Here is a 22,514-nt window from a genome sequence, read left to right as displayed (position 1 = left end):
TACATATCACCATTTCGAAAACATTCCCTCCAAACCTAATACCCCAAATTACCTTTCGGGGTGTGTTTTATCCCTTAAAAGTGAAACTGGGTGGAATCAACAAAATACGTATTGCATTATTTGGCCTCTTCTAGTCACCCTCCAAGTTTCATCGAGATCATTTATTGATACTAGGAAACGTTCCATGCAAGTATTCAGTGAGTGTTGAAGCCCATAAGGTATAGGGAAATCCACATAATCGCCGAGTTATTTTATTCTATCACTCGCCAGTCGTCTTACTCGACGTAATTTAACGAAGTTAACACTAACGGCTGATTACCTCCGAGCATCGAAGCCTACCAGCATACCGCTGAGGTAATGACCAAACAGGTTCTAATACCGCTGAGGTATCATCTGTCCGCCCCCCCCCCCCCCCCCGCAACCACCGTCCCCAATACCCTTTCTTATTTTCTCGCCACATAATGTAATTTTTAATGAATACCGTGAGTTTCCTGTTGTTCAGTTCAAATGTTCATTGCGCTGCAGTTTTCTGTACCCTTCAAGACCACAATACAGGTGCGTTATTTCTGGAGTTTACTCTTCTGACTCGTATTTGTGTAGTACCCTTCCTGAAAAACATCTTTATATATCCCACTATGCAAGCCAAATGTGATAGTGTGGTAAATGTAGCCATGAATTCTACCTGCTAGTAGAAAATGAAATCAAGTAATTTGTTGTTCTCCAGTCCTGACAGAAAGTTTGTAAGCTGTTCTTATTTTTCGTTAGACACGAATTCAGCATAGGGGGCACTTTAGACGCTATCGCTGACGGAAATAGGGTGCGCTTTTACGTACTCTACTGAACACGTCTTTCTGTAAGCAACTTGGTCCTCCAACATCTGTCTATTTGTAGTGAAATCTTTATTGTGTTAAGCATTTTATGAATAAACCATCATCACAGCCGTGAAAGGGCTCAATGTGTGCCGCTCCATTGAGTTGTTGAGTTGACTTCGGTCTTTCCATACTTCTTAATATCTCAGTTTCTCTGTATATCTGTGCTTTTGATTCGAGGAGGGGATAGAGGAGGGGCGGGGGGAGGATTAACAGCAGAATGTTTCATTTGAGAGACACAGTGGCATTTCAGTACTCAGAGATTATTATCTCTCAACTTATAATTTACGCTGTACACATGTACAGGTATTTTATGGGTATATATGTTCCCATAAACCCATTTAACAAGTGTCCATTATATCTTTATGTGTCTCATGCTATGTTTCTGTGCTCTTTTTCATTCTCCTTATCTGATCTGCTAGAGAGAGTGTGTGTGCGTGGGTGTCTGTGTGTGACGCTTTATGTACTTTGGTTCACGACCACGTGTTCTTTGAATGGTAGTGGCAGATTAGCCAAATTTCGTGTAGAGCTCAAGTAGTGTTAGGGGCCACTGGTCAGCAGCTATCATGTAGCCGGGACGTATTTTCCTTGGCCATTTCCATTACTACCTGCGGACCTCAGTCCGGCAGTGTGGAACAACACTGTCTGTGGATGAACGTGACTGTTACGATCATCTCTAGTAATGCAACGAAGTTGGAAAGTGTGAGAACTTGGTTTAGTGGAGATGTTAACACTTTCTTTCAGACCTAGCCACGATTAACCACCTGTAAAATTATTTTCAGTTATGGAGAGCCCTAATGCTTATTGATATTTCATTTCTTTAGTTCGATTACTTGTGCTACAGCAACTTAGGAATGGGAAATGCCGTTATCAGTCTGTATCTCATTTCAGTTAGCGTGAATATGTCGTATATTTTCTATAAGCTCGAATTAGAACTATTTTTCTGTCATTAAATTTGGTTACGTTTCTTTGTAGCGTGTGAACTGGTGATTGTAACCACTAGCTTCTCGTGTTGTGTTGAGCCATCGGCTTCGATGATTTATTCTTCTCTTGTTGTTACTTCTTTTAACCACTTCCTGTAAGTGTGTAATTTTATTTTAATTGAATAGCTTTCGTGAAATTATGTGTTTTTTTTTTTTTTTAAATCTGGATTATAACATGTGTAGTCCCGCCGTGTGGTGAGCCATCAGCTCAATATTATTATTTGTTCAATTTCGTTGTTCAACCTGTATTTCAAACCGTGTACCAATTTCCATTATTTCGAAATATTGCCGTTTATTACTTTCTAAATATTTCCGTGCTTTTCTTACTTTCTCAACGGAAAACGTCTACGAGAGTTACTGACCACACAGCTGATAGGCGAAACTAAATGCTATCCGGTCCATCATGTATTGGTTTGGTGTACCATATTATTCTTATGACTCCTTGTTTCTCTGCACAGTTTATGGGGACGAATGTTCTCGAATCTTTCCTTTTCCACTTATCCTGTATTGTTCACATGTGTTGTGATACAGGTTATGGAGGAGGTGCTATAATGAATATCAAGCATTAATTTGTGTTTATGGTTGGCGCAGCGTTTGTAATTTAAATCCATGAGTTAATATCCAGTGTCTTCTCAGTTATGATACTAACGTTATTTAGTGAAATCGATCCAACCTATCACCCTACCTGCTTCAAAATCATCTGATTATCAATGACGATTTGATTTTTAATATGTTGTATTGATGTGTTAATTTGAGAGTATCTAATTTCAATGTAACCAGATCAGGGAGATAAATTTCCAGTGATTCAGTGTAAATTAGTTGATTTAATTGCTCATCCACTCATAAACGTAACTGACTGAGACTTACTCCGTACAAAGGAGCACTACGCTCACTTTCAATTTGATAATCGATTAGGAAATGTAGTGGAAAACGGGTAGTAAACGTTAAGTCATACAAATCACTTAATGCGGAGTATCTTATAACATGATTTAATGCAGTGTTAAGATTCAGATGACGGGACACGACACTATGTTTAACTCCTTTACTTGATTTTCTGAAAATGGTGTATGCCCGAAACGAAAAATGAACAAAGTTTTTTACAAAAAGTGGACCTATTATTGTTTCCGGCCAATAAACGGTGTGAAAGACTTGATCATTATACCTATAACGGTCGCAGGACTCTTGAATTACTTTATTGTTAATCGTTATGGTAGATTTCGTGTGATATAAATGCAATATCATTTCTTCGCGGCTATGGATTACCTGAACGCAGCAGACAATTCTGAAACGCTTTGCTACTTTTCTCGTGCCTGCGGTAAACATGCGTGAGTGATACCTTTGATGTACTGCTTCTCCTCTTCGGTGAAGCTGGGAAGGCGGGACCTGTGCCTCCCCTCTGCCGCGCTGTTGTTGTCCACCCTCTGGCGGACCACGGCCGGGTAGTCGCCGTCCAGGAGTATCGGGTGCGCGTACAGCCCCAGCTGAAACCACGCGTACCTTACAAGAGTGCATTCCAGACGACGAGAACATGTTACTCTAAGGTGTAGTCTGTGCTAAGCACCGGTGATACAAGCAATAACGCAGTGCTTGTGGGTATCACGAAATTCAGATTCAAGGACAAAAACATATAACATTTTCAGGTCGCAGTAAGTGCTGATGTCCATCGTGTCAAAATGATCCAAAAATCCACGAAAAAAATCTGATTTTTCAGGAGGACACATCTCGGTTGCTACTGATCACAGAGTTTAAAAAATGTTCAAATGTGTGTGAAATCTTAGGGGACTTAAATGCGAAGGTCATGAGTTCCTAAGCTTACACACTACTTAATCTAATTTATCCTAAGAACAAACACACACACCCATGCCCGAGGGAGGACTCGAACCTCCGCCGGGACCAGCGCCTCTTAGACCGCTCGGCTAATCCCGCGTGGCTCACAGAGATAAGGGGTCAAATGTTTTGCATACTCTTTGACCTAACGACGAGTTTAATTGCTCTCGGAAGAATGCGCATACTCTCGCTCTCCCACAGTTCAGGGTCAAAATTACACACTTATTCCAGCCCACGAAAATTGAGAAAACCGGTTGGTTCATTTGCATTACGTGTGGTCTAGCGTTGACCTTAGGCGGCGTATAAAAAGCACCCTTTGTTCATTGAGAGTTCCTGAGAAAATCCAGGAAAACCATGATTTCTAGGTGCAACGAGTACCTATAGCGGGGACGGTCCCTTCTATAATTTCTGTTCATGGCAGACTGTCGAAATTTTGGTATGTGTTCTTAAGATGATGTTCTCCAGGAACGCCGCCCCCTTTTTTTTTTCGGCACCACTATCCGTTATTAAGATCCTTAGGTTTAAAGTTATGCTCCTTACACATAAAACCGCGAAGCTGTTTTTTAACCGCTTTTGCACCGTGGCCTGCTATTACCCAAATAAATAACCATAGAAATAACTGAAATTTTAACTATGCATTTTTTAGACATTCATCTAGAACGTCATTTTCCCGTTTTCGAAAATCTAAATTCATTGTCAAGATTCACCCGGAAAAACCAAGATTTTTTGCTGACCAAAAATGCTAAGTGTGGGATGCCCTCTTCTGTAATTTCTCTTCATGGCAAATCGTCGGAATTTTGTAGTATGTTCTGAAGACAGTATTATGGGTGTACCCGTTTGCCCGTAATATACTGGGTTTTAAAGAAAACTATCAAATATTTCAGGAGACGTTAGTATGCATCAAAACGATATAAAAGTGTCTTATGACCGTGGGTCCCACAAAGCATACTTTCCGACATACGAGTCATAGAGACCGGACTATATGCATTTGCATGTTGCACATGCATTTGCATATTAGGCTCCTTTTCACCCGTTATTGCATATTGTAACTAAAAACTAGTGACGATGCATGTTTTAAAAATTTTGACGGGTTGTATCTAGCTCGGACTAGTTTTGATGTCTCACAGATTGATCCTGACCTGGAACTGCGTGCAATCGCTGACCTAGAGGCCACTGCCTATCGAAGTCGTCACAGAAGAGGAACAGGAACAGGCAGACAGAGTCAATGCTCATACGCCCGCGGCCCCGGTTAATCCCCTCCACTGTCATACCGTACGCGTCGGCAACAATTAAATTAATCTACCCAAGCTTTTACTCACACGCCCATTATTCAGTTTAGCTTTCTGTTTGCTTGTACACAGCTGAACGTGTTTACAACGTGTAGTGTGTAACGTCTTGTGTGCTATGTCGCCCGAAAGAAGAAACGTCGTTTTGTGAATAGCTGACCATCGTGGAACATTTACCTATGATGGAATTGTTTTATGTTCTCGAGTTTGCGACAAAAAGTTTCTTGCATAAAAGAAAAAAAATCAGATAGACCAACATGTTAAGAAAAGTCTTCATATCCCGGAATGCAGAATAAAGGACAACAACTTTGACAACAGCAAGTAGCAGTTCCAGGGATTTGTCCAAAGATAACCAATAAAGTCGGTTTACCACTGATCTATGTGAAGCATTCATTGCAAGCAATATTCCTCTTCACTAACCTACAAACCCTATCCTCAAAGGCTTTCTGCGCAAATATTGCTTAAATCGAAATGTACCAGATGAATCAACAGTGCGAAAAATTACATACCAACAACTTAAGTAAATTTTCTGGAAGAAATACGCAGTAAATCAAGGACAGCATTTTCTGGATTTTGGTTGACAAAACTACAGACACTGTGATCCTTACATTTCAGATTCAATTGTTGGTGCTTTAAAAGAAGATCCTTCTTCTTCCTATTTAGCAGCCTGTAAAGAACTTGATCAAGAAAATCATTCTACAATCGCCAGATCTGTGAATGGGGGTATTAGAAAAATGTTTGCAGATGAAAGGGTGTTTGTGTTTATTTCAGATGCTGCTCCCTATATGATCAAAGCAGGAAAAGGCCTTCGAGCATTTTATCCCAATTTGATTCATGTGACGTGCTTTGCTCATGGAGTACATCGCCTTCCTGAAGAAGTACGTTCCACGTTTGTGAATGTAAATAAACTGACTTTATCCGCAAAGAAAATTTTTCTAAAGGATCCTGCTCACATCAAGACCCACAAAGAATACGTGTACCAAATGTGCCTTTGCCTTCCAAACCAGTGGTAATTATTTGGGGTCCTTGGGTCGAAGCTGTGTTGTTGTACAATGAACATTTCGAGGCCATTGTGGGATAGTAAACGACTTCTATAGTGCAGAGGCTTTAGCAGTTTGCAGGTGCAAGGAAGCTTTTAAAGATCCCGATGTTAAAAAAAGGCATTGCTATGATTATAACTCATTTTTCCCATATACCTGCAAGTATTAAAAAGCACGAAACTAAAGGTTTGGTGCTGAATGAATCAATTCAGTTAAATAATGAAATCATTCTTGTGAACTCCACATTGCCGAGGTATTCCCAAGAAAAGTTTGAAAACATTTTAAACAATAACCCAGGCTTCGAACCCTTATGTCAAATTTATAATTATTATCAATGGGAAGGGTGAACGTTTACCAGACGGTGCACCAGCACAATATCTCTGCATGGTGCGTCGGCACCTGACGTTGACTTTTAAAAACCGGAGGATTTCCCGTAGAGGTTCCATACCTTAGCCTCCTCGTTCCCCAGAACTAAATCCACTGGCCTTCTGGTTTTGGGAACACATGAAGCAACTGGTCTACACCACTGTAATAAATGACGTGTAGACACTACACAATCGGGTCTTCCGTGCAGCTCAGCACATTCGGAGCCAACCAGGGTGATTTCAAAGATTGCGTGAGTGCTTACACTGAAGGGTAGAGGCATGCACTGAGTTGAACGGACATCATGTTGAGACCCCTCTGAACAGGTGGTCATATATGAGAATGTATGTTTTGTCACACCCATGGTTAACAGATATTTTTTCCTGTTTTGATGCGTACAGTCATCCCCTGAAATATAGGATAGTTTTTTAACACCCTGCATGCATGAATTACCTGCTCTGTGTCATAAATGTACCAGGATTACTTGGAAAGTAAGACCCAATCGGTCGCGAAATGGAAGGCACAGTAGAAATAAAAAAATTTTAATCGCAACAGTTACCTACATCTTACAGTTACTACTCTACACACCCGCTGCTCCGACTTAGACATTTGTTGTAGCAATATCCTCGTCATAGACGACACATGTCAGTGCTTTGCGCCAATTCTCTCGCTGGTCTGCAGCTCGTTGCCTGTGCCAAAACGTTGTTTTAATAGCCAGCGGTTCATATGAGCAGATATCTATACAAGAGGGAGTGAAGTACGGCCTCTGTTGTGGGTGATCAGGTACTTCCAATTGATCACGCTGAGAGAGCCTCAGTTCCTCTGCGATGTGCGGCCGAGTATTGTTATGAATAATGAAATGCATGACACGTACGTCACGTTGGGTTAAGTGAAATCCGGCGAAATCTCTCAGCAGGCACCCATACTTGGTGGGAGGCACTAATCTCTAGGGATGTTTACGCGCTCAGTGTGCTCTCAGAACAGAAATGAGAGGCGTGATGCTATCGACGGGCATACTAGAGACACTGTCCAATACATCAGTTCAGAGATTCGTCATAATTTCACTGCGCTTGCCGCTTAGCGACCGATGTTGACTTCGACATCCTAGTTGTCTACATCTACATGACTACTCTGCAATTCACATTGAAGTGCTTGGCAGGGGTTCATCGAACCATAATCATACTATCTCTCTACCATTCCACTCCCGAACAGCGCGCGGGAAAAACGAACACCTAAACCTTTCTGTTCGAGCTCTGTTTTCTCTTATTTTATTTTGATGATCATTCCTACCTATGTAGCTTGGGCTCAACAAAATATTTTCGTATTCGGAAGAGAGAGTTGGTGACTGAAATTTCGTAAATAGATCTCGCCGCGACGAAAAACGTCTTTGCTTTAATGACTTCCATCCCAACTCGCGTATCATATCTGCCACACTCTCTCCCCTATTACGTGATAATACAAAACGAGCTGCCCTATTTTGCACCCTTTCGATGTCCTCCGTCAATCCCACCTGGTAACTTCTTCTTCTTCTTCTTCTTGTTATTCTTCTGCTGACTAGGGTTGCCCCTGTTTCATTCCGTGGATAAACTGGAAAAACAGCTATCACAATTCTTGGACGGTCGTCCGGTTAGTCGCTACCCTAGCAGTGGTCCATGTTTACAAATTTTAGTTAGTCTTGAAGGATCAACCGTTACCACATGGCCTTCCAATTTATTTATCTTATCTTCACCCATTTATTTATATATTTTATTCCACACTGTTCCCTTATGGACTCATTTGTTCTCTTGTCCCAAATGGTTAATCCTTCGATCTTTCTTAATAACTTCAGTTTCACTATCGTTAGTGTTTGTTTTATCTTTTTCGTTTCTGCTCTAGTTTCTGCAGCTTATATCAAAACGGAGCGTAACATTGTGTATATATTTTTATTTTCCCTCAGTTGTCATAAAGTGTTTCCCCCCACAGTATTTCGCAGGCAACTGGCTACCCTTACTTCATTTGACACTTGATTTTTCACTTCTACGCCTAAGCATTTTATAGCTGGTGGTAACAGTCCCTAGATAAAGTACGTAGCTTGTTCAGTTGACACTCCATCTACTTCTGATTTACATGATACAGATGCTTTTTATATTATTATACTCTTAGTATTTTTGGATACGATTTTGCCAAACTTAACAACCTAAATTTCTCGTCGTGTAGTACAATGGTTTCACTCACGCCTGGCGTCTCAGCAGCAATGAGTTATGTCCGTCACCAGAAAGTCACAATGAAGACAGGTAGCATCAGACGTCGCCCAGGTTTCATTATTAGCTCCTATACTCTTTTCAGTGTGATTCAATGAAGTGTCGCCAATTTTGTCCTACCGCAAATACACTGCTGAAATCCAGTCATATCTAAGTGCAAACCACTAAACCTAAATACAGATGTCTGGAATCTGAGTACCGACCGGTGTGCACTATCAAAATGGGCGCACGTTATAGGGTTTAAGCTCAACACATTTAAAACGTAAGTAGCACTGGTTGGTTATTTCAGGTTCATAATCCCGAATTGTCCGCAGTCACTGCCATCTTGATCCGTAAGTGGGACAAATTTGAACTTCTCTCCTTCAGGAAAGACTCTAGGGGTAGCGATCGATGAAAATCTAAGCTGATGAGCACGTAACAGCAACGTGTAAGGAGGCATCTCCATCCCTCCATGCCCTATAAAAATATAAAAAGCTCTTCCCTCTTGACGTGAAAAAGAAACTTGTACATACATTTATACTTACAATTATTGATTACATCGATGTTATCCCGCAAGGCATTTCTCAGGAAACCTCATGGCGCCTGAGCTGGTTATGAGTACCTGTGTTCCTTATATCTGTGATGTTCGTCTCTTCGATCTACAGCTATCCTGGTTGTGTGCAGACAAGCGCAGAGATTTTCGTAACCTCTGTCTTCTCCACTGTCTTACCAACGTACACTGTCCGCCATATCTCAGCCTGACCTTAACGCTTCTGCTTGAACAACATTGTAGAAACATCCGTCCCCATTAGAACAAAATCCGTTCTGTCGAGCTCCATTTTTCAGCGACTTTCTTGATGTCCATTTCAGCAGCAGGAACCCGGTTCAGGAGTAATCTCCAGCATCATATTGGGGAACTGAATAACATCTCAAGTGTTAGAAGCTCGTTTATGAAATTTCTGTTAGAGCAACAGTAGCGATTACCACTGTTCCTATATGCACTCGCTACCCCTGACATCCTGCTTTCCAACCAGATCTTCTTCATTTCCTAGTATTCTTAGCTGCTACAGCTCCTTACTGTAGTTCCTTTCACCAGAACTCGTTACATCAGACATGTTTTACACGGTACACCTAAAGTTTTTTTTTATATACCAGTATCATTATTGTCATTGTTATTGTTGTCGTTATTATTATTGTTGCTACAATTATTGTATCACTGTTAGTGGCAGCGGTAGTTGTACAAGTACTGCCAGTATTAACTTTATTATTTTGTACTCACGATTACTCACTATAGACACTCAAATCACTTTAATACTATTTTTCATATTAAAATTGTTATTTCTTAGGTAAATACGATATTGAAGCACTGCATGTGTGAAGTCTTGGTCCGATAGAAGAGAGGGCCAGATGGCTCTAATCAAATTAGTTTAAATAAGCACATAAACAAGTGAAAAGGTGCTAATGAGCGTGAAAAGAAAATGACTGCAAAAATCTGGAAATCTAAAACTGAAAAGACGGCAAAGTCAATGAAATACGTGTAATAACATTTGTACTTTTTTAAGATAGAAATGATACTTCGGGCGTTTTCCACGAATTTAAACCGATGAACAACGTATCCACAAGAAATGCACAGCAAACTATTCTGTGTTAACCTTATTTTATGGACGCATATTTGTTGTTTATGCGTGTCGAAGTGTGTAAATGTGTCGAAGTGTATAAGTGAATAAAATGTCAAAACTTTGCTGACCTACAGAATTCTTTCTGTATGATAAGCAGCACGCCCTGCTGTAGCAGAGAAAAGAAGGGAACCAGTGGAAAAATTCTCCTGTTGAAGCACAAAAGAGGCGAATACGTTCCTCTTTAAAATACCCTTGCAGAAATATAGGAAACCAGTGTCCCAGTCCTCAGTCTACCTTCTTCACCAAAATGTTTGACAAGCAAACATATTTTTTGTGCTGAAGGAGTGTAGCAGACAGACAATGAAGATGGAAGATAGATGAGACAGTGGAAATGGGAGAGAAAGACAGGTGACACAATGACAATGGGACAGAGAAAGTGGCCGTGAAGGAGAGAGCGAGATGGAGGAAGACAATGGCAGTGGCAGCCAAAGAGCGAGGTGATAAGGACGACCAGTGAGGCAATGGTAGTAAAAGAGGAAGAGAGATAGAAGCAGTGTCTGTAAAAGAGAGGGAAGATGTTGTAAATGGTAAATACGGATGAGTGCACGCCATACGCATGCCTGGGCGGTCTGGATCATCCCACACCGGCGATCTTTAGAGCGTAGGTATTAGAAAGGACACGTTTTGGTCCGAAATTTTAAACACAGGAAAACAACTTGGACCCCAAGAGTTTTCGAGCTGCCGAAATACAGTGAAGACATTGACAGTGGGAAAGGAAGACATAAGCAGACATTGCAAGTGAGAGAGGAAACAGTGGCAGTGGGACATACAGTAAATCAATGGGAGAGAAAGAAGAGTGGGAAAGAGACATACATAAATAGAGATGCTGAGTGTGAGTAATAACTACAAACACAGAGTGGGTAAAAGTATTTAGAATCATGTTTCTTAAAAGAGCGCGATGTTCGCATGCTAAAATGTTTGGTGGGGAAGGCAGAATAGGGACTGAGGCAGCTGGTTCCCGAGTTTCGTGTCAGTGCCTTTTAAACTAAACAAATTCGCCTTTTTTGTGCTCCAACAGGAACATTTTGTCGCTAGTTTAACAATTGATTCAAAAATGGTTCAAATTGCTTAAAGTACTTTAGGACTTAACATCTGAGGTCATCAATCCGCTAGACTTGGAACTACTTAAACCGAACTAACCTAACGACATCACACACGTCCATGCCCGAGGCAGGATTCGAACCTGCGACCATAACAGTCGCGAGGTTTCGGACTGAAGCACCTAGAACCGCTCGGCCACAACGGCCGGCTCCCATTGAGAAGCGTCTGCTGTGTTCACAATAGAGCAGTAGCGAGTTCTTGATCCCAGAAAAAGAATGGAACTTATCTGACGATCTGATAAACGTTTCATCGTTTAGTCGTACTTCTGCAAGCGCGCAGAGTAAATATAACGTTACCACTGCCGAAAGTTTTCGTTCGTGATGTTCTTTCGCCCTTACAAATCCGTGTTCATCTTTTAAAAATATCACCACGGGCCAGATATCTGCCTCTGAAGCTAAATGGAAGAAGAAAAATGGTTTAGTAGCCAGCAAATTCCTTCCAGAGCCCAGTACAATCGATAACTTTGGAGATAACACAGCTGCTGGTAACCACTGCAACAGTTGCTACATATTTAAAAGTGTCACCACCTTTTGGTAGGTGTTTAATAAAGTGTTTTATAATGCCAGGTTTTATGTGCAGTGGAATAAGTAGAAGTTTTTGGGTCCACTTTTTTTATCGAACAGCACATTTCTCCCTCCAATTCTTTGCGTTCTAGTTGCTTAGAATTTTTGAGACCTGTTCTTGTATTTTTGGCTAATGTGCCTTTTTTTGTAGGAAGCGGAAGCCTTGCTGCCAAACTTGAGAATTCTCGTTGTGGGGTCCATAGCTTTTCCTGATCCCCAACATTTACGCCAACTATAAGTTTCGCACAAATGTATTACAAGTCATCAAGAGAATTAATACAATGTTTTGAAGTCATGAAATTCCCAAAAGTATGCACCAGTCGATTTATCACAGTTACTGTAGTTGGTGTGAAGGAACGTTATGTAAAACAAACACATAGCCGCTTACGTTGTGGTGTATAGGTAGGATGTAAATGGTACTCAGAGACGCAGAGTTTGGCACAGGAGAGGAATCTATGAAGGGCCCATCAAACCAGTCACATGACTGATGACTAAAAGAAATGTAACTTTATTATAGACTATAAAATTAAACTTATTTTTGTAGCACGTGACATTGTAAAAGTTCGCAAATCAATACTAGCACTTTTACAACGCCTAAACAATTTCATTCTGTAAACTTCACAGAAATGTAGAACTTCAGAATTTCATAACTGCATATGACTAAAATTTCTAAGTGCTTTGCCTGAAATCAGGAACCAAAGAAAGAAGTCTCAGTCAACCGGTGTTATTTGTTGGCTGTGTTCCAGTCTTGCTTCTCTACAGTTTTTACCCTATACAGGTCCGTCTAGTGGCAAGGAAGCTCTTCTCTGGTCTTAACAAGTCCTATCTTCGTGACTGTCTTATCAGTGTTTCTGTATGTTCCTTCCTTTGTCGAAAGAGCGGATAACATCTTCGTTCATAACTTATCAGTTCACGTAACTGTCAACATCCTTCTATAGCAACATATGTCAAACGTTTCAATTCTCTTCTGGTTTCCCTATAGTCCATGGTTCCCTACTATACACTGCTGCGCTGCAGATATATATACTCGGAAATTTTTTCTTCAGATTTGCGATAATGTTTGATGCCAGCAGACTTCTATGGTGAGTGTTCTCTTGCCTGCGACAGCCTGCTTTTTAGGTTCTCTTTGATTCGTCAGACATACGTTATCTTGCTGCCAGAGTCGCTCAAATCTTTAAACTCACCCTACTTCGTGGTTACCAATTTTGATTTTAAGTTACTCACAATTCAAATCTTTGAAACTCTGGACTACTTTCGTCAATTCACTCTCAATCCGTATTCTGTACTTTTTAAACCGTTAATTTCATTAAACAGTTCCTGTAATTCTTCTTCATATTCACTCAGGACGGCGATGTCTCAGAGGAACTTATCACTGTCATTTTTCGTCCTGACTTTAATCCAACTATTTAAATTTTACTTTATTTCCATCACTGCTACTTCGATTCCTAGATTGAACAGTAGGGCGGAATACTGGATTTCTGTCTCATGTGCTTTGTAACCAGAGAACTTCGTTCTTCGGCTTCCATTCTAATCGTTACCCTTGGTTTTTATACGTTCTGTCCTTTTTTCCCCATACATTACTCCTCTTTTTTCAGTTTCGAGCACCTTCCACAATTTTTCTATATCGACAAAACCTATGAACTTGTCATGATTTTTCTTCGGCCTTGTTTCCATTATCAAGCGCAACATCTAAGCTGCTTCTCTGATGCCTTTACCTTTCTTAAAGTCAAACTGATCATCATCTGTTATAACTGAAACTCAGTTTTCTTTCTTATTCCATTTATGTAAGTATTACTCTTGTCAGCAGGTAGGACGCATGAGCTGTCAAAGTGGTAGTGCGATATATTTCGAGTTTTTACGCTCTTGCAGTTTTCGGGATTGTGTTGATGACTATTTTCTGATTGTTTGTATGTCTCCAGTTTCATAGTTTCTACATACGTCTTAAATAGTCATCTCGTTGTAGCTTTCCCCAATGATTTTAGAAATTCGGAAGAAATATTATCTGTCCCTTCCGTCTTGTTTGATTACAAGCCTTCCAAAGCTATATCAACTCTTATACTGATTCCCCTATTTCTTCTACATGAACCCTCGTTTCTTAGTCTACAACATCATCACACAAGTCCCCCACCTCTCAGAGTCTTCAATTTTGTTTCTATGACTATCCACTCTCTTCTCCGCATTTATCTGTGGAATTCCCATTGCACATTTAATTGCGATGCCCTTCCTTTAAACGTGACAGAAGATTATTTTCACTTTCCTGTATGGTGCCCAAAGCATAAAAAGTCCTTAAAATATTTCATGCACATTAAGATAAGCAACTCTAATTACATCATCCGAATTGTGGGCAGATTACATACGCTGGGTTGCCAGTTAAGAAGTGTATGAAATGTTTTGTGGGCAAGCTTTACTCTTGTTGCTAAATGTAAGCTAAATCCGTTTTGCCTATGATCATTTCATTTTATTCACGATTTTTTTTCTGTATTTATGTAAGCGTTAGAGACGTAAATTTTGGTTGAATGTGTACATGATTAGAGGGATTAATATATGTGTAAAATAAGAGGAACGGGCAGCTGCATTAGGGTGAAAAGACAACTGAGCAGAAAGAGTACTGTTGCGAATTTTTCTGGAAGCCAAAAGTATGAACAATGAGGAACTGAACAACTCGAGGTTTGACAGTTCTGAAAAAAGATTTATAATTCTGGAGTAAAGAACGTTCATTAGAAGTGATTAGAGTAGTTGAGACTTCACAGGCGATTTATGAGCATTGAGCAGGTCTTGTTGAGTTATAAATGATGGTAGAATGCAGACTTTTACCGTATTACTGTTGATTGTTATTGAATAACACTTTTGTGACTGCATAAGACATATAAGTGCTATGTTTGTATTTGCTGTATAATAAAGGTTCACGTCTCTGCAATTATGTGTCGGAAGTAGGGACCAAATATGACTGCGAACCGGCGATTGTGAATAAACAGGAAATATTAGTCCTAACTGAAAACTTTTGTACTTTTCAAGAAAGTGGTTCAAGCCATTTGAAGCCAACCATCGAAATCAGAGACTGAATCATCGCGGGACAGAAAAGACTTATTTGCATATATCTCTAGGCATCGAAAAAAGTTGACAGGAAAAGTCAGCAAAACAACAGAGTCGCATGTACATAGCACAAACCAAAATAGTGGTTAAGGGCTACGCCTCTTGTGTAATAAATAAGCAAACCGACAAACGAAATTTTCTAGTCAGTTGATGTAACTATTTCGTTTTGCTGGAGCAGAGATGTAACAATCACAGTTAATAATTGCCACGACACCTAGTAGCTAGCGATTCGTCGAAAGATAAAATATTTTGGAACCAATAATAAGCTAACGGTATGGAATATTACAGTTTCAGTTAGCAGTTTAGTTAAGTTTGCAATGTTTCAAAGCTGTGTGTATGGCTGAATCGTGTAGTAGCTGTGCAAAAGCAATTTTGCTACTGAAATAAAGTTAGGTAGTTTGGGAAAGTAAGGAAAATAAAGTAAGAAGATGATCAGAAAGTGTTGTAGAGCAACATACTTTAGGTACATATAGACAGCACATCCATTCGTCATGATTTAACTTCCAATACCGTTGATGTCTCAAAGATTAAAACTGTAAACTGTCGTAGAACCAGAGGATGGAATCCACTCCAGTATTTTTCCGTGGAGCTCAGTACCACGTCCCTGCAAACCTTTGAATGTCGTTCTTGGAATACTGGAAATAACGAGTGCCAAAAAACGTTAAACCATTCTAATTTCTGCGATTACAGATGTGCATAGGCAAAGGCAAAGGGAGATTGAAAGACAAGTGTGGAGGGGTGGAGGAGGAGGACAGAGAGAAGAGGGTGAAGGAGATGGTCAGAGATTGGAGAGGGGTCAGAGGAGATGGACAGTGATCTGGGGGAAGAAGGAGTTTGATTGGTAGAACTGGTATGATTACATATCCAGACAACGCCAAGTACTCAGCTAGTATCTAAATAAATCGATGCCCATATCTTTTGCGATCAACTTACTGCGTGGTTGGAAATATCTTTCCTGATTTGCCGACTGGACGTAAAGAATCGGTACACGTGCTGCTCTCAGAAATAATTTTTTAAATGTCAGAGGCATATCGTTTCACATATATGATTCAATGTTGTGACGTTTAAAGCTACGGTGTTTTGTGGTGCCCCTAAAACATGCTTCACATATACCTTAAGGGAACACTATTTTCTCATTCGTCGGATTACAACTATCTATCATGTAGTGCTAATAATGATGATGACAATTGACAGAATATTTGATTGTTACTTAGTTGTATAATCACTATTCTGTGCTTCTCTGAACTCTAATTGTAGTAACCATATATGCCACTGCTTACCTGGAACTGAAACATGCGCTCCTGTGCTTCCAAGTAGGAATCGATGTTTTCTGCTGGCTCGTACCAGTCCGAGTTGAGTGCAATGCCCACTTTTCCTGTAATACGCATATAATTTATGTTAAATCTCTACGAAATTGACTGTTTAAAATAGTGAGGGGATTTCATTTTGATTTATAGCTTTGGAGATAATGTTATAATAACGAGAAGCCAAAGCTAACCTACCTGTAAAAAAAAAAAAAAAAAAAAAAAATAGAAATAATTACAATGGTTTTGTGGTTTTGACGTGCAATGTTTTCGGACATGAAGACTTGTAGACAGTTAACTTGATGTACAAGCAAACCTAACAGTCCGAACCTTTGACGAGTACTGAACGACACATAAACTTCAGATGCTTTCGTCTTTTTGTAACAGCTAACTTCAGTCTGATTAGAACATAACTGAGGCAATAGTAAAAAGCTAAGGTTTAGAGACCATGCGACATCAGTATTATAGTGTGGTAACAACTTGGTGCTGCTATTAAAGCACAAATGTTGGAAACACGAATGCAAAATCACATTCAACTAAGTTGCTCTCCAGAATGCCTGGCTATCCTTTAGTACTTTGTAGCGTTGTAAAGTAATACGTATTTTAAAAACAGATGGACTATCCACACGTAATTCCTATGGGCAACAGTCAGTGGAGGCAACACTGGAAAATACAGAACAATAATTACTTTAGAAGCATCAGAAATATTTTAATGACGTCATACTTCATTTCAGTTGTTGCTGTGTTTATTTTACTATTGCAATTTCGGCATTTCTGTTATTTCCAAGCATAAGAGTTTTGATACGGAGATTGACAGCGGGAAGAGGAACTGTGGACTCATCTAACAAGAAGAAAAAAATGAGACATGTTAATCATCAATCTATATTCAAATCAAAATTTTCATATGTGTGTGAAATCTTATGGGACTTAACTGCCAAGACCGTCAGTCCCTAAGCTTACACACTACTTAACCTAAATTATCCTAAGGACAAACACATACAACCATGCCCGAGGGAGGACTCGAACCTCCGCCGGAACCAGCCGCACAGTCCGTAACTGCAGCGCCCGCGACCACTCGGCTAATCCCGCGCGGCCGAATCTGTATTTCGGCATAAGAAGCCAGCATCGTTTTGCTAACAGCCTCGGCGGCGGATCGGATGGAGAATCAGATGGAGCTTTTGCACTTGGTGTGCGAAACGTCCCCTAAATCGTGGAAGAAGCGGGAACGACTACAGGCTTCGAATGCGAAGGCAATGGAAACCACTGTTTTAAAGACACATAAGGTGTATGCACGGAAAATGTAGCCGACGTTAGGGAGGTAACGACGAAGAAACTTTGGGGAACAGAGGAAATTCTGAAACTATCGACGAAAAAGAAAGCACAAGAATGTATTGAGAAACTGAAGAATGCAGCAAGTAAAAAAAGATATGATCATCGGAAGGACTGGCTCACTATCGAGAAAAGTCAGCCTTCAGTGAAATTAAAGGCAATGGCGGCAGCTTGAAAAGTGTAATGAAATTTCATTGTTAAATGCAGAGAAAGCCCGGATATGTGGAAAGAGTACTGAAGACCTTCATGTGGGAGGAGTAATGGTCCGGTAGCATGACAGAAGGAGAAACTGATGTGAAAGTGATGAGGGATCCAGTAATAGAGTCCTAATTTAAAAGAGCACTGGAATATTTGAGATCAAATAAGAGATAGATGAAATAACACGGAATTTCGAAAATCATTGGGGGAAGTGGCAACCAAATGGCCATTCAAGTTGGTATGTAGGATACATAAGACCGCCGGCATCCTGTCAGGCTTTCGGGAAAACACACAATTCTGAAGATAGCAAGAGCGGATGAGTGCAAGAACTACCGCACAGTCAACACAAAAGCTCATGCCTCCAGGTTGCTAATGAGAATAATACGCAGAAGGATGGAAAATGGAATCGAGACTCTTTAAATGACCATCACTTTGGCACTAAGAAAGGTACAGGCACCAGAGAGGCAGTCATGACATAGCGCTTGATAACAGAAGGAAGACTGAAGAAGTATTAAGGTAAAGTAGGATTTATGGACAAAAAAATGCGTTCGGCAATTAAATATGGTGCAAGATATACAAAATTCTGATAAAAATAGCAATAAGCTATACGGAAAGACGTGTAACATATAATATTGACCAGAATCAAGAAGATTGGAAGACCAAGAACGAAACTTTCGGATTAAGAACGGTTTAAAACAGTCTTGCGCCCCTATTGTTCAATCAATACGTCGAACAAGCAATGTCAGAAATAAACGAAAAGTTCAAGAGCGTAATTCCAAGTCAGGATGAACAGAAATCAATGATAACTTTCGCTGATGACATTTCTAGCTTCAGTGGAACTAATGAAGAGTTACAGAACCTGTAGAGTGGAATTAACAGTCTAATGATTGCAGAATGCTGAGTGAGAGTAAACCGAAGAAAGACCAAACTAATGAGAAATAGCAGAAATGGTAATGTCACCCATCTTAACCGCAACATCGGTAGTTACAAAGCAGACAAAGGTATGGCATTCTCCTACTTTGGAAGCAAAATAACCCATGACGGACGGGGCAAAATGGACATAGAAAGCTGACTATCACAGGAAAAAAGAGCATTCGTAGAGAAGAGGACTCTACAAGTGACAAACATAGACCTTAAATTGAGGCAGAAATTTCTGAATATGTACGTTTAGAGCACAGCATTGTTTGGTGGTATGGCACGGGCTGTGAGAAACTTGGAACCGAAGAGAATGGAAGCATTTTAGATGGAAGGATGTTGAAAATTAGGTGGACTGATAAGCCAAGGAATGAGGAGGTTCTCCTCTGAATTGGGAAGGAAAGTAACAGTTGGAAAAAACTGACTGGAAGAAGGTGCAGGATAACAGGACATGTGTTAAGGTGTCAGGGAATGCTCTCCATGGTACTAGAGGTAGGAAAGAAAGAAGCCACAATCAAGCCACTAATTCTGGGCACACAATCACATCCGAGCTGCCTGTAGACTGCCTATCAGTTTCCTGGGTCATCAAAAACTTTATTTTCAACATTCCACATAAATAATGACCGAATTTAAAAATTTAAATTGCTAGCATAATCTACTCATTTAAAGGTATATTCTAACGTAAAAGATTCAACGCAGCAAGACAAGTGTTTCGATTATCATCTGTCTAATTGCCTCGGTGCTGCTTAGCTCACCACGTCAAACAACAAGTCTCTATTAATTCAGTTTTTGACAATGAGAGCACTTTGTGGCTTGCAACAACATTGCACACATTTTCCGTCCTCTATGCAACTGTTTGTCCCTGGACATCAGGCTTTAATTTATTACTTCTTCACACCTAACTGTATTCGCAACGCATTTTCCGTATAGCATCTAAAATACAATTGAATGTACCTGCAAAGTTTTACCGCTCTAAGATACATGGTTCAGGCGATATCACGTTATAAACATTGAGATGCATGAAATACTACGTTTTACTTAAAACGCCCTCCAGGTGCACATAACCATGCTTCGTTTGTTCTCGAAACGCGGGATAACAGTTAGAGGCGTGAAATGCCTATTGGTCGTGATACGAGAATAGCGCGTTGTTCAAATAATAACAATTTACTTGAGGATTTTGGTATGCAACCAAAGTGCCGTTCAAGTAATAACAGAAGCAGGAGCATCACCTGCATGCGGCCCAGTAGGCTAAACCTTGTTCAGTTTTGTGAGTATTGTTAAGTGCTGAAACTGTTCCTTGTGTAATCTTATAAGTTTCTGTTGAGTTTTGAATACTTCTTATGAATACTATTTTTACGAAATGGTTGACTAATAGGGTTATTATTGTGGAATGGTTTGTGTGTAACTGGAATTGGGTTCACACATTCTTGGAGAATTTATATTTGTATTTCTGAAATGAAGATGACCTTAACAAGTGTACACGTCTCTAAGCCTATCACGACAGCTCCCGAATGACCATTTACCCGGGACTGATGACCGTTGCAGACTGGTCCCTTTAATCCCACAAACCAACCAACCATTTACCCATAAAATCATTAGTGTCCGCATCTACCAGTATGGGACTATTCCAGCACATTCATGATAATTCCATTGTTAGTAGCGATTAGAGCCATGCGAATGACATCTTGAGCTGTACGTAGCGTTTTCAGAAACGGACTGCCCAAAATCTACAAGATCTACAAAAAGTTGACACATTTCGGTGGACAGAGCTTCTCTCCTAATTTTTAACCGCCGTCTTGCAAAAATGAAGCCTCCATTGCCTTGCTGTAATTGTTGCATTAGCCGTCTTGAGAGAGAATATGGTGCACATACGTTAACTTCAGGAGAGTCACAAATGCGTCTCGTGTGTAAGTTCTTAACTCTACAGAGGAATCATGCCTTCCGCACCGTAAACGAATTTCTGTGAAAAATTGTCTTTCTCCAGTGGTTGCGACAACCCTTTGCAAAAATCAAGCCGAAGTTCCTTGTCCCGAATAGTCAAAACATGTAACAACAGTGGCCTCCATGCTTTTGTTCGCAGGCTTTTGCCACAGAATTCGCCAGATTTTGACTGCTTTATCTGTAGTCCTCTACTCGCACGGTTTATACATTTCTTTCGAGCTCCTGGCGGATGTTTCCTGCAGGCGCTACACCTTCTCTGCTGACGGTCAAGGCCCACCTGTTTACTTCCAACAGGTTAAGTACCGGCCTCTCAGAATGTATTGTACCACCAATGGATTGTTCTGTCATTTGGAGCTTTTACGAGGTACATGGTACTAAGTAGTTGCTACCCCGACAAAATTCGAACACCTTTTGTGAATTCAAAGACACAAAACGCACACATCGCTCCATTATACACTACTGGCCATTAAAATTGCTACACAAAGAAGAAATGCAGATGATAAACGGGTATTCATTGGACAAATATATTATACCAGAACTGACATGTGATTACATTTTCACGCAATTTGGGTGCATAGATCCTTAGAAATCAGTACCCAGAACAACCACCTCTGGCCGTAATAACGGCCTTGACACGCCTGGGCATTGAGTCAAACAGAGCTTGGATGGCGTGTACGGGTACAGCTGCCCATGCTGCTTCAACACGATACCACAGTTCATCAGGAGTAGTGACTGGCGTATTGTGACGAGCCAGTTGGCCGGCCACCATTGACCAGACGTTTTCAATTGGTGAGAGACCTGGAGAATGTGCTGGCCAGGGCAGCAGTCGAACATTTTCTGTATCCAGAAAGGCCCGGACAGGACCTGCAACATGCGATCTTGCTTTATCCTGCTGAAATGTAGGGTTTCGCAGGGATTGAATGAAGGGTAGAGCCACGGGTCTTAACGCATCTGAAATGTAACGTCCACTGTTCAAAGCGCCGTCAACGGGAACAAGAGGTGACCGAGACGTGTAACCAATGGCACCCCATACCATTACCCCGGGTGATACGCCAGTACGCCGATGACGAATACACGCTTCCAATGTGCGTTCACCGCAATATCACCAAACACGGATGCGACCATCATGATGCTGTAAACAGAACCTGGAGTCATCATAAAAGATGACGTATTGCCATTCGTGCACCCAGGTTCATCGTTGAGTACACCATCGCAGGCGCTCCTGTCTGTGATGCAGCGTGAAGGGTAACCGAAGCCACGGTCTCCGAGCTGATAGTCCATGCTGCTGCAAACGTCGTCGAACTGTACGTGCAGACGGTTGTTGTCTTGGAAATTTCCCCATCTGTTGACTCAGGGATCGAGACGTGGCTGCACTATCCGTTACAGCCATGCGGATAAGATGCCTGTCATCTCGACTTCTAGTGATACGAGGCCGTTGGGATCGAGCACGGCGTTCCGTATTACCCTCCTGAACCCACCGATTCCATATTCTGCTAACAGTCATTGGATCTCGACGAACGCGAGCAGCAATGTCGCGATACGATAAACCGCAATCGCGATAGGCCACAATCCGACCTCTATCAAAGTCGTTAACGTGATGGTACGCATTTCTCCTCATTACACGAGGCATCACAACAACGTTTCACCTGGCAACGCCGGTCAAGTGCTGTTTGTGTATGAGAAATCGGTTGGAAACTATCCTCATGTCAGCACATAGGTGTCGCCACCGGCGCCAACCTTGTGTGAATGCTCTGAAAAGCTAATTATTTGCATATCACATCATCTTCATCCTGTTGGTTAAATT

At 40.9% G+C, this 22,514-nt stretch overlaps 1 protein-coding gene across 1 annotated transcript in view; it reads right to left on the bottom strand.

Moving 5' to 3' along the window:
* Positions 1 to 22,514, bottom strand: part of LOC124623006 (myrosinase 1-like) — an 80,172-nt gene that overhangs the window by 36,751 nt on the left and 20,907 nt on the right. Inside the window, exons 6-7 of the mRNA XM_047148797.1 lie at positions 16,304 to 16,398; positions 3,189 to 3,333 (exon numbers count right to left, since the gene is read on the bottom strand). Of these exons, the coding sequence (XP_047004753.1) occupies positions 3,189 to 3,333; positions 16,304 to 16,398 (240 nt within the window). The remainder of the gene's footprint in view (positions 1 to 3,188; positions 3,334 to 16,303; positions 16,399 to 22,514) is intronic.

The sequence above is a fragment of the Schistocerca americana genome, chromosome 7, assembly GCF_021461395.2.
Source record: "Schistocerca americana isolate TAMUIC-IGC-003095 chromosome 7, iqSchAmer2.1, whole genome shotgun sequence".
In the NCBI taxonomy this organism is placed as follows: Eukaryota; Metazoa; Arthropoda; class Insecta; order Orthoptera; family Acrididae; genus Schistocerca; species Schistocerca americana.
The sequence above is the reverse complement of the archived record's forward strand: the minus strand, read 5'-3'. Positions and strand labels throughout refer to the sequence as shown.